General features: G+C 37.5%; 1 protein-coding gene across 5 annotated transcripts in view; it reads right to left on the reverse strand.

Moving 5' to 3' along the window:
* Positions 1–12427, reverse strand: part of USP37 (ubiquitin specific peptidase 37) — a 91642-nt gene that overhangs the window by 51884 nt on the left and 27331 nt on the right. For all 5 annotated transcript variants that reach the window (XM_077748533.1, XM_077748530.1, XM_077748535.1 and 2 more), the window contains 3 exons: positions 10833–10930; positions 9411–9495; positions 1732–1893 (listed from right to left, as the gene is read on the reverse strand). In XM_077748533.1, coding sequence (XP_077604659.1) covers positions 1732–1893; positions 9411–9495; positions 10833–10930 — 345 coding nt within the window. The remainder of the gene's footprint in view (positions 1–1731; positions 1894–9410; positions 9496–10832; positions 10931–12427) is intronic.

The raw sequence follows: 12427 nt of genomic DNA on the forward strand, positions 1-12427 counted from the left end.
AAAGCTCAGGGAAAAGGAACAGGCAAGCAGAGATGTGAAATGTTGTCATTGTAAATTTTATATTATTATCTGCTAAGACATGAAGTATATAAATCACTACGGATAAGCCAAATTGGGAGATGCCACTCATTCAAGTAAAACGATTACCTTAAAGCTGGTACGAAAGTAGTAATTTGAGCAACATTGAAAACAAACTGGTAGATGTGAGAAGAGCAATTTGGTAAGAGTAATAATAAATTTCAGGGAGACTGGGTGGTTAAGTCAGTTAAGCGTCTGACTTCGGCTCAGGTCATGATCTCACGGTTCTTGGGTTTGAGCCCCGCATCAGGCTCTGTGATGACACCTTAGAACCTGGAGCCTGCTTTGGATCCTGTGTCTTCCTCTCTCTCTGTCCTTCCCCTGCTCATGCTCTCTCTCAAAAATAAACATAAAATTTTTTTTAAAAAATTTCTAAGTGCTTTCCTTAGTTTTAACAAAAATACACTTCCAAAAATTTATACTATAGAAAAGTTCCAATAAGTATTAAAATGATATGTATGAGAATATTCATTCTAGCCCAGAGGATAATGGGAAAAAAGGGAATTCTAAATGTACACTAACATGGTTAAGGATTATGTAATAATATAGGAGGAAGCCTATGATTAACATGGAGTGAAAAAAAATGAAGGAACAGAGAAGTAATAGAGCACAAAGCTTAAGAATGCAAGTGGAGCCCAACTAACTAAATTTACTACTGCTGTACCACTGACTATATCACCTTGTCTAAGCCTTAGTTACTTCATTTGTAAAAACAGATTTTTTTTTTTAAAGTTTATATATTTTGAGAGAGAACAAGAACACATGTGCGGGGAGGGTAGGGGCAGAGAGAGTGGAAAGCAAGAATCCTAAGCAGGCTCTGAGCTGTCAGTGCAGAGCCCAATGAGGGGCTTGATCTCAAAAACCATGAGATTATAACCTGAGCCAAAATCAAGGAAGAGTCAGACACTTAACCAACTGAGCCACCCAGGCACCTCTAAATGCAGATTTTTCAAACATCTAGCTCACAGAGCTGCTACGAGGATTGAAAGGAAAAAAATATATTATCTATTTAAACACTCAGCACACAGTATTTGGCATATAACAAACACTTTAGGTAAGACTGCTACAATTATTACAATTATTATATTGTGATCTCTCTCTTTTTAAGTTCATTTGAGAGAGAGTGCATGTGAGAGCAGGGGTGGGGCAGAGAGAGAGAGAGGGAGAGAGAGAATCCCAAGCAGGTTCTGAGCTGTTAGCACAGAGGCAGAGACTGATGCAGAGCTCGATCTCACAACCGTGAGATCATGACCTGAGCCAAAATCAAGAGTCAGAAGCTCAACTGACTGAGCCACCCAGGCACCCGATGATCTCTTTTTTATGTGCTTAATAAAAATATAAGCATGAAGAGGCTGGGGAGGATACAAATAAAATTTAGTGTTGAAGTTATCTCAGAAAGAGGATGAAGTGTATGCAACTGGAAAATACACTTTTTCTGCATTACGATTAGTATGTTATACATATGTATTTTTTTTTAAGTTCAAAAACAGGAGGCCAGATAATGCCCTTATCATTACTAATCTTTAATAAGTGAGTATATATTTTAAAACTAAAATTGATATGACTCCTTTCTTTTTTTTTTTTACACGAAGCAAAATATACTTCAGTTAATAACTTTACAAAAAGAAAGCAAAATACAAGGGATTTACCTACCCCTGCAGCTGCTGCTGTGGGTGCGAGGAAAGGGGCACTCTTGGTTTGTTCCAGCCAGCGTAATCCTGATTACACCTCAGCTTTTTGACAGAAAGAGGAGCTGGCTGTGGAAGAAACCCCAAACTTCTTTTGGCAGAGGGAGTCTGGCTTGAAACGTTAGTCCTATGAAAAAGAACAGACAATGCAGAGAGTAAAACAATTTTGAATATTATCCCCTCCCCCCAGTAGATTCAGAGCAGTCAGTATCTGAAAAATCCTAAATTTGGGGGGAATATCAGTAATGATGATCACTTGGGAAAAATTCCACAAATGTAAATTAGCAAGTCTGTCAACAGCTGAAGAAGCACATAATACTGTCCCTACTTAACCAATAATCAAAATAATCCAAGTTAATGGCTTGAGAAAAACTATAATATAGTTTCACTTTACTATTTACTTTTATTCACTTAATGGATGAATGAATGAAAACACTTATGCAGTTAACTTTTTCCACTATTACAAATAATGACACAACAAATATTCTTACCCAGTCTCCTGGAGAACTTCCTTTAGTTTATATGCTTAGAAGTGAAAATGTCAGGAATAAGTATTTTCAATTTTAATTTTTAGTTTTTTGAAATCTTGTCATTGTTTTCACAAAAGGCTGTACCAATTTCTATTTTCACTAATGATGAATTTCCATTTCTTCACATGGTCTTCATCACATTAACGAGTGAAACATGATCTCATTATTTTATTTTGCGTATCTCCTTAATTACTATTGAAGTTGAACATATTTTTATACTTGTTCTTCTCTGAACTGCTTTTGCATACCCTTAGTTTTATACTGGGTTCTTAATGATCTGTAGTTTTTTAAATATTCCACATTCTAAATCTTTATTATATATCCTAAGTTTTAACCTTTGACACAGTCAAATTTATCAATCTTTTATAGTTTCAAATTTTTTTCCTTCAAATTTTAGTTTTTATTGGTTGTTCTGAGGATCAGTACAGACATTTCAGTTTATACACAATTCTTAATGTATGTGCCAAAGAGCTAAAAAAAATCATGTAGTTGTGATTCTTTTCTAAAAATTATTCCAGCAACCTTCCTGCTTAAATTTGGAAGTACTGTCAAGTACCAACAGTATTATCAAGTACCAACATCTTCAAATGTTGATACGCTGTTACATTAAGTCCTATTAATTCACAATATCACATACACTACATACTTAAATTTTCAATCTTATAAAGCTTGTTAACAGAGTTACTAGGAAAACCAGACTGCCATGACCAAGAAGTTACGGAGTACACAACTCTGACAGGGAGAGCCAAGATCAAAGGTTTTCTTTAGGAAATAATTCTATCAAAACCAACATGGGAATAAAAATAATCTAAAATGTTCAAGGAGTGCCTGGATGGCTCAGTCGGTTAAGCATCTAACTTCAGGTTATGATCTTGCAGTTGGTGAGTTGAGCCCCATGTTGGGCTCTGTGCTAACAGCTCAGACCCTAGAGCCTGCTTCAGATTCTGTCTCTCTCTCTCTCTCCCCCCGTCTCTCTGCCCCTCCCCCATTCATGCTCCCTCCCTCTCTCTCAAAAATAATAAACATTAAAAAAATTAAAATAAATATATAAATAAAATGGCCAAGACAGGGGCACCTGCGTGGCTCAGTTGGTTAAGGCACCAACTCTTGATTTTGGCTCAGGTCATGATCTCAGGGTCTGTGGAACTGAGCCCCACGTCAGGGTCTGCACTGACAGCATGAAGCCTGCTTGGGATTCTCTCTCAGCCCCTTCCCTATTCACACATTCTTGCTCTGTCTCTCAAAATAAACATTTAAAAAACGTTTAAGACCTATTAAAGGGACATCTGATTCCTACTGCTACTTCATATGTTTAGTATTATAGTATATAAAAACTACCCCATCTACGTAATGTTAAACTGACACCCGAGACAATCAAAGCCTCTCTAATTTAATATCCTATTATTTTCTGGTTGTACCAAAAAATAAACAACCAGCAAATGATTTTACCTATTAAAAAAAGCATTTACACTTTAAAAATGGGATGAGATGGGATTCCTTCCTTCTTAAAAATGTTTCTAGAGCTACTAAAAAACTTACATTTGCAAAAGAGTTGATAAAAATATTCCTCTGGATTATACATGAAGGGACACAGGGACCACTGATAAGACATGGTAGGGACATTAATTCAGACTTAGCTTCTTTCTCTCCTGCTTCATCAGAGGCTGGACTCTCCGCATTTTTAGTTTCTCCATTTTCTGCAGGTAAGTCTCTTGTGTCTTGGTTAGCCACTTCAGCCCGTTTTCCCTTTACTGCACTTTTCTGGCTGAAGATATATCCTTTCCTCCATTTCTGGCTTCATTTCCACTTTTGCAGAACCAGGTTTCTCCTCCTTTGCAGCCCCCAGCGTGGAGCTGGCCAGCTCTGGGCATCGTGGCGGTGGGCCATGGTGTGCCGGAAGTCTTTGTGAAGCTGGGCTGCCTGGCCACTGCCCTACTGATTTTATAAGTCTACAATTTAAGGCCACAGAAATTTTTTCCTATTATTTTTTCCTAAAAGTTTTAACTCTTATTTTCTTCCTATTTAGGTTTTTAACCTGCTGAGACATTTCTTTTTTTTTTTTTTAAAGATTTTAAGTAATCTCTACACCCAACATGCGGCTTTAACTCACCAACTCCAAGAACAAAGGTCACATGTTCTACTGACTGAGCCAGCAAGGTGCCTCTATCCTAAAATTTATCATTAGCTTTCCATCAGTTCTATCTCTTACTGTGCACTCTTAAACACTGTAGTCTGAATAACGCAAGGTGTATTTGTTTCCAACCTTTTACTCTCAACCTTTATTCATCTTTATGTTGTAGTTGTTTCTTTTAAATAGCATATAGATCAGGGCGCCTGGGTGGCTCAGTCGGTTAGGCGTCCGAGTTCGGCTCAGGTCATGATCTCACAATTCGTGGGTTTGAGCCCCGCATCGGGCTCTGTGCTGGCAGCTAGCTCAGAGCCTGGAGCCTGCTTTGGATTCTGTGTCTCCCTCTCTCTCTGACCCTCCCCTGCTCACACTGTCTTCTCTCTCTCTCTCAGAAATAAATAAAACATTAAATAAATAAATAAAATAAATAGCAAATAGATTATTTTTCTTCCTTTAACATCCAGTCTTTCTCTTTAACTAGAACATTTTGTATTATATTTAATGTCATGACTGATTTGGACTAATAACTTAATATCCATATACTATTCTATCACCTTTGTCAGTTCTAACTCAGTATTTATCAGTTTTTCTCCTCTATAAGAGTTGTATTTTCCTGCTTTTTTTTTTTTTTTTGCCTAGTAAGTTTTCTTCAATGTCAGACACTGAGAATTTTTTAAGAGACAAAGAGCGTGTGTGAGTGGGGTAAGGGGGCTCAGTAGAGAAAGAGGGAGAGACTCGTAAGGAGGCTCTGTGCCCAGACAGAGCCCATTGTGGAGCTCAATTTCATGACCCTGAGATCATGACCTGAGCCGAAACCAAGAGTTAAGATGCTACCCAGGCGCTCCTGGATATTTTTTATTTCTATAAACATTTTTGAATTTTGAGCTGAGATTTGATTAGGTTACCTGTAAACAGTAAGATCTTTTTGGATCTTGTTTTTAAGGTTTGCTATGTCGGAACAGAGTAGCAATTAGCTCAGGGATGGTTTTTCCTCATTAATGAGGCAAGGCCTTTCTTAGCACACACACACCTGCTATCAGGAACAGGAACTATCTTTAACTTTATGTGAACTTCAAGTATTATTCCCTTAGATGCTTTGGGTGATTCTTTTCCAGGTCATGGCTAGTTTCTTCACCTGCATAAGTTGATCAGAAGTTATAGTATATGGATATGAACACTCAAGGGGAACCCTCTGCAGATCTCTGCAATTCTTTCTCTGTGTAGCTATCCCCTCTGGTCCTCTGTTCTGTATTCCTTGACCTCTCAGGATTCCTAGCTTCATTTCCTCAACTCCGGAAAAGCAGAGGGTTCTGATTGTTTCCCTCTCCTTCTGTGGAATCCTGAGAGCTTTCTCCACGAAGCAAGGTGGGGGAGTCATAAGGCTAATTTCATTTGTTTCCCAACCCTCATAGATCACTGTCCTTCACTGCCTCATGTCCAATGCCATGAGACCAATGATGTTTCATATATTTTGCCCAGGTTCTCAGTTGTTTCATGAAGGAAGGTAAATCTGGTCCCTGTGACTCCATCTTGGCCAGAAGTGGAAGTCATCTTTAACTTTTTAATATGTATAACTTGAGTTCTCAGAAGGAACTTAAATGTTTTAATTTCCCTATACTCTTTCTCACTCCTATATTTCTCCTTAGTGTCTAAAATTTTATTAATTTTTTGCTTTCAATCTTACCATAGCCTCATTTTATAAAAACTATCAAACTGTATTTAGATGTACAGAATAACCCTGAAAGGATATTAGCAATAGTAGTTGCCTCTAGAAAGATAAAATAAACAACTAGAAATTAGAAAAGAAAGGAGATTTACTTTTCACTGTATGCACCCTATTAACTTCTGAAGTTTCTATCATATGCACTTATTATACAAGAGTAAGTTTCAAAAGTATTTGGATTTTAAATATGGTTTTATAATTTTTTTTGCTTAGATATTTATTTTCACTCCTTCCTTTAATTTGCTTCTTGACAAACTGTGTCTGTATATCTAAAAACAGCATTATTTGTCTGCACTCTTCAAAATGTTTTTAAATTGTATTTATTTTGAGACAGAGCACGAGTGTGCACAACTGGGGAGGGGCAGAGAGAGGGGGAAAGAGACTCTGCACTAACAGTGTGAAGTCTGAAGTGGGGCTGGATTTCACAAACTGTGAGATCATACCTGAGGCAAAATCAAGAGTTGGGCTCTAAACCAATGAAGCCACCCAGGAGCCTGCATTCTTTTAATCTGCATTCTTAAATTAAAATTTAGCTGGGTAGAGAATTCTTTGATGCTATTACTCCAGTGTCTTCTGTTTCTATTGTTGCTAATGTACATCTCCATTCCTTTTATAAATATTTCCTTCAAGTAGCTTTTAAAATTTCATCTGCAATGTGGTGTGTGTGTGTGTGTGTGTGTGTCTGTCTGTCTGTCTGCCTGCCTGCCTGCCTGCCTGCCGTTTGGCATTTGTTGAAGCTTTTCAATGTATGGACTTTCATCACTTTCATCCATACTTCTTTTGACAAATTCCTTGTCTTTATTTTCCTTGGTCTTTTTTCCTCCAAAATGCTATTAAGACATAGAGAATAGACCAATGGAGCCCAATATAAGTCTCTTCATTTCATTTACATTTACCACCTTCTTTCTGTGCTGCATTCCACTATCCCACATTCTTGACATGCTTAGTAGCTGCCTCAGTGTGGACCCGTAATCTGCATGGGACTTTATGTTAGAGATTCAGAATTCTTGCCCCACGGCAGGCAACACTAAAACAGATGCCAATCACTAAAATTCCTATTTCTATGTATTTGATCTCTGTTCAGGGAGCATCAGACAAACAGCACATTTATGGTTCCAAACCCAGGTAGTTCTACAAAAGTGTTAGGCCTTGGTTTAATAGCACAGAAAGCAGTTCTAGATATGTAGCTTCATATAACAAACCAAGTTCTGGCCTGGAGTCTTGTTCAGTTCCCAATCTCACGCTGGTTTTGAAGACCCACACCTAAATACTTGACTCTAATCTGTGTTTTCCATGTTCCTTATGGCTTCAGCCTTTACTCAGTATTAATTTTTTTCTCACTGATTTGGAAATTTTCACCTCATTTTTGAATGCAGTTTTGCATTAAAAATAGTTTTTTCTTCAGTCACTCTTGTGAAGTAAACATATATATTCTATTATCTTGAGAAGAAATCTGTACTATATTTAATTTAATTTAGGTTTTTTAAAAACTTGGATTCTTTTAAAATTTTTCTAATAAGCAGAAATATGTCTCTCTTTTAAACTCAAATAACTTGGTTATCACTGTAGTTATAAAGTGTCTGAAATACCACCCAAGGCTGAATATACCTAAAAATACAGGATCAAATTCTTTACTTCACCTCATTTTATCAAATAATCAAAAACTTTCTGGGGTGCCTGGGTAGCTCAGCAGGTTAAGTGTCCAACTCAGCTCAAGTCATGATCTTGCAGTTCTTGGGTTCAAGCTCCACATCGGGCTCTGTGCTGACAGCTCAGAACCTGGGGCCTGCTTCAGATTCTGTGTCTCCCTTTCTCTCTGCTCCTCCCCCACTTGTGCTCTGTCTCTGTCTCTCAAAAATGAGTGAAGGTTAAAAATAAATAATTTTTTTTTTACCACTTTGAATTAAATCCTACTAAAAAACAAAGTATCACTTAATAGGTCGTTACACAGCATATCTGTTATATACCACAATTACTCAATATCCTTACCTTTTACATTTACCACTGCCCCTCCAGGCTCCAAGATAGTGCCTTCGAGACACGTACTTAGCAGTTGTCTAATATATTTATGTTCAGTAAATCTCAAAAAAAAAAATTCAACCTGTATAGAATCCGCAATTAAGTTTCTGACTAGCCTTTTCCAGTAAAAGATACTAACATGCAACTTGCTTTTTAAAGAAAATGTCCTAACTTTTGGTAGTAGCTTAATACACAGGTAACAAAGGCAATTTAAAAATGTCTGAGGAGGAACGTGGGTGATTCAGTCGGTTTAGTGTCTGACTCTTGATTTCGCCTGAGGTCATGATCTCACTGCTTGCTAGTGAGTTTGAGTCCTCTGTCAGGCTCTGCCTCTGTGCTGACAGTGCAGAGTCTGCTTAGGATTCTCTCTCTCCTGCTCCCTGCCCCTCCCCTGCCTGTGTGTGCACATGTTCTCCCTTTCATAAATAAGTAAATAAATAAATAAGTAAAATAAATGCCTCAGGAGATATCTTAATATGTTCATCACTTAGAAGATGGAAAGTACACTGCTCTAGAATCTGATCACATTGTCAGTCACTACCTGTGGCCTCAGTACGTTTATTCACTTGCTGAAAACATTAAAAAAAAAAAAAGCATCTAAAAACTAAAACATTTCCAGAGTAGTTTTTTAAAGTAATTCTTTAAAAAGCTATTTATTGGGGCGCCTGGGTGGCTCAGTCAGTTGGGCAGCCAACTTCGGCTCAGATCATGATCTCACAGTTTGTGGGTTCGAGTCCCACGTTGGGCTCTGTGCTGACAGCTAGCTCACAGCCTGGAGCCTGTTTCAGATTCTGTGTCTCCCGCTCTCTCTGACCCTCCCCTGCTCATGCTGCCTCTCTCTCTCTCTCTCTCAGAAATAAATAAAATGTTAAAAAAAGAAAAAAGAAACATTAAAAAAAAAAGGTTATTTATTTTGAGAGAGAGCAGGTGAGCACACACATACATGAGTGGGAGAGAGAATCCCAAGCAGGCTCCATGCTGTCATCGCATGATGACATCGCTCATGAACCATGAGATCATGACCCAAGCCGAAATCAAGAGTCAGATGCTCAAGCAACCGAGTCACACAGACATGCCTCCAGAATACTTTTTAATTTCTAAAATGTCATGAGTCATGATTCTCATCAATTTTGTTATTTTAAATTAGAATATTCACCCAGCCCAATAATGCACAGCCTAAACCATCATTCAGTAGAAAAAGAGAGCTCTTCAAGTTCTTCACCAGGCATATAACCGACGCGTACCTGTCTAGGTTAGCGCTGCCAGAAGAGTAGTCCTTGGATCCAGCTCTGCTGCCATAAAAGGAGGAGGACTGTAAAGGTAAAAGCCCTAAAAAAACGGAAGAAAAAAAAACCCACAGGAAAATTTTAATTCCTAAATCAACCATCCAAATTCATTTAATAATAAAATTATGCATTAAGCCTGTTTATAGCTAACTGTTTCTCCCCCCTTCTTTGCATCAAAGTGATATATGTGTGTGTTAAAATATCAAACACTGTGGGAAGGTTCTAATAAAGAATTCTCTCCTGCCCTAACGCTCCACAAATTTTGCTTTTAATTTCGAACCTAAATTTCTCATTTCTTTCAGAATGCTAGATAATGTTTCTATTTCTTGATTTACTCCTTGTAAACAATATCAGTTATCTGTTATGAAAAATTAGCAACTTCTCATTTACAGCACCCATTCTTTTTCTCTTCTCTCCAAGTGTTAGTTGTGTTAACTTTACATTTACTCATTAATTCTGTAACTTTAACAAACTTAAAACTTCCACATTTTGTTCCATGAATGTTGTCACTTGACCACTTCATTCTTTCTCTCTTCTTCTTCCCCATCAACTTTTCTAAGACACACCTTAACTTCAACTTTGTCAAGGCTTATTGTATCTTAAGCATTGTTTTCTAACTATAGGTTGTTTATAAAAGCTATAAACCAGTTAAGCGGGTGTTACAAAATGTATTATTATTTCAGAGGTAAGAATTACATTGGAGATATTTCTCTCTGTAGGAGTCCAATGTCACAACCCTGAACCGCTAAAAAAGAATGTTCCTGGAGTCCTAATCAAATGAATTCTCTTAAAATCAAAATCCTGCCATTTACTTCCATTTAACTTCCAGCTGACATAATATTCAAATCAATTACACATAGCTGAGTATCTAAGGAGTTGAGAGGATTAGAGAAGAGATGTTAAATGTGGGAAAACACTGACAACAATTCGTGGACAGTGCAACTTTCAGTTTTTATAAAATAGGGTCCAGCTTGTACCTTAGACCTTCTGGAACTTCTAAGTAGCAATTTGTTGGAACAAGTTTGAAGACCTTCTAAAACTTCTAACTAGTAGCAACACTGATAAAATTCAGTTTCAACCACTGTAATTCCTTGAATTCATTTTATGGTTCAGATACTTTAACAACAAAAAAGCTTGAACTATAGCCAGTTAAATAGGGAACAAGGTAAAAGTTAGATTCTTTCTCAAAAGAATAAAAATTTCCTTATTTCTAATACTTTAGCCAAGTACCGGATACAAACTGGTACCTGATAACTAGTACTGAAACATGTACTGTTCCTGAATAATGTACAGATATGTCCCAGTTTAGCTTTTTATTTCTAGTATAATACAGTACATCAAATAATAATTGAGTATTTTATATGAAAACAAAATACTTACCTGATGTTCTATTCTCCTCCGACTGTTTCAAACTCAGCTGCTTCTCTCTACTGCTGGTTAAATACTTTCTGGAGGGATCTGTCATAGCCTTGTTGTTCCTACAGTTAATAATTTAATTCAATATTTATATACATATAGGTATATAAAGACACAGTTCTTAATTTTAAATGCTTATCACTTCAGAAAATTTACATTTCACACACAGGTCAAAATTTCTTAAGTGGCATTTCCCCCATCTATTATTCCCAAATACCTAAACCTTCCCAGTGGAGTGGGTTCAGTTGGAGATATGCTCATGCTTTGATTAAAAGTGCTAATTTTAGGAGATCCATCATGCATAAAGCCTGTAGCACATAACGCAGATGCTCTACCCAGATTCTCTCTGACCCTGTTTTCGTGTCTTCTCTTCCACACCAATTTAGGTATGTTTTTGACAGCCAGTACCTAGGGTTCTTTTGCACAGATTAGCCTCAAGCTACTAGAGATACTTTGCTTGCACTTTGAGAGAGTCACAAGTAAGATCAAGAAGCGGTGAATTTTGTATAACAGATTTTCCCTCTGGAATTAGGATAAACCCTAACCTCTGCTTGATTTTTGTATGAGATCACACTCAAGCTTCATTTCCTGCACTCACAGACTTGCTTTCCCTACTCCCCTCCTGCTATCTCCTGGGAGTACTTTCTTAATAAATAACTTGCACACAAATCTCCATTTCAGGTCTGCTTCTGGAGAACTTGATCTACAACAGCTAGTTCTGGAAATGGGCCTAGGAAGCACACCTCTAAGGACAAGATTCTGGAAATGGACCACTTGTGTGGCAATGGCAATAGAAATCCCACTGCTGGTGATAATACCTCTGGGGCCCTAATGATTATAATTATTAGGATTTTCACCTGTAGTTAACGGGATGGGATAAACTAGAAGGGAATATGGCTCATGCAATATCTCTAGCACTTGAGAAATGTGGTAGATTACACAGTGGATCTTACTGGAGTTACCGAAACATTCTAAAACTAGATCATGGTGACAGTTGCACAACTCAATACATTTACCCAAAATTACTGAATTGCACATTTAAAATAAGTGAATTTTAAGATCCAATGTAAATTTTATCTTAATACAGTTTTTAAAAATATGTGCCAAATTATTCCTTTTCTTGTACCCAAATCATCCATCAAGAAATGCAGTCTGTTTTCCCATGCCTTAATGGGGCTGGCTTTGTGATTTCCTCTTCCCAAAAGAATGCAACAGACATAACAGTGTGTAAGTCCTGATCCTAAGGCTAAATGTGCCTTGCAAATTTACGCTCACTCTCTTGGAATTCTGACACTGCTATGTGAATAACTCCAGCCTAACTTGCTAGATGATGAAATGACAAAAGACACAGGGCCCAATCACCATCTTCACCCAACCAGTAGGCACCCAGTGGCCAATCACAAGTGAGGCCATTCTGGGCCAACAAACCACTAGCCAACTCAACAACTGGAAAATGAGAGTACCCAGCCACAATCAGCCAATTCTGGCCCAGATAAAGTAGAATCACTTAAGTCACCATCAACTCATAGGCAATAATAGTTACTATTTTAAGTCACTAA

This window comes from Crocuta crocuta, unplaced genomic scaffold (genome assembly GCF_008692635.1).
Source record: "Crocuta crocuta isolate KB4526 unplaced genomic scaffold, BGI_CrCroc_1.0 scaffold229, whole genome shotgun sequence".
In the NCBI taxonomy this organism is placed as follows: Eukaryota; Metazoa; Chordata; class Mammalia; order Carnivora; family Hyaenidae; genus Crocuta; species Crocuta crocuta.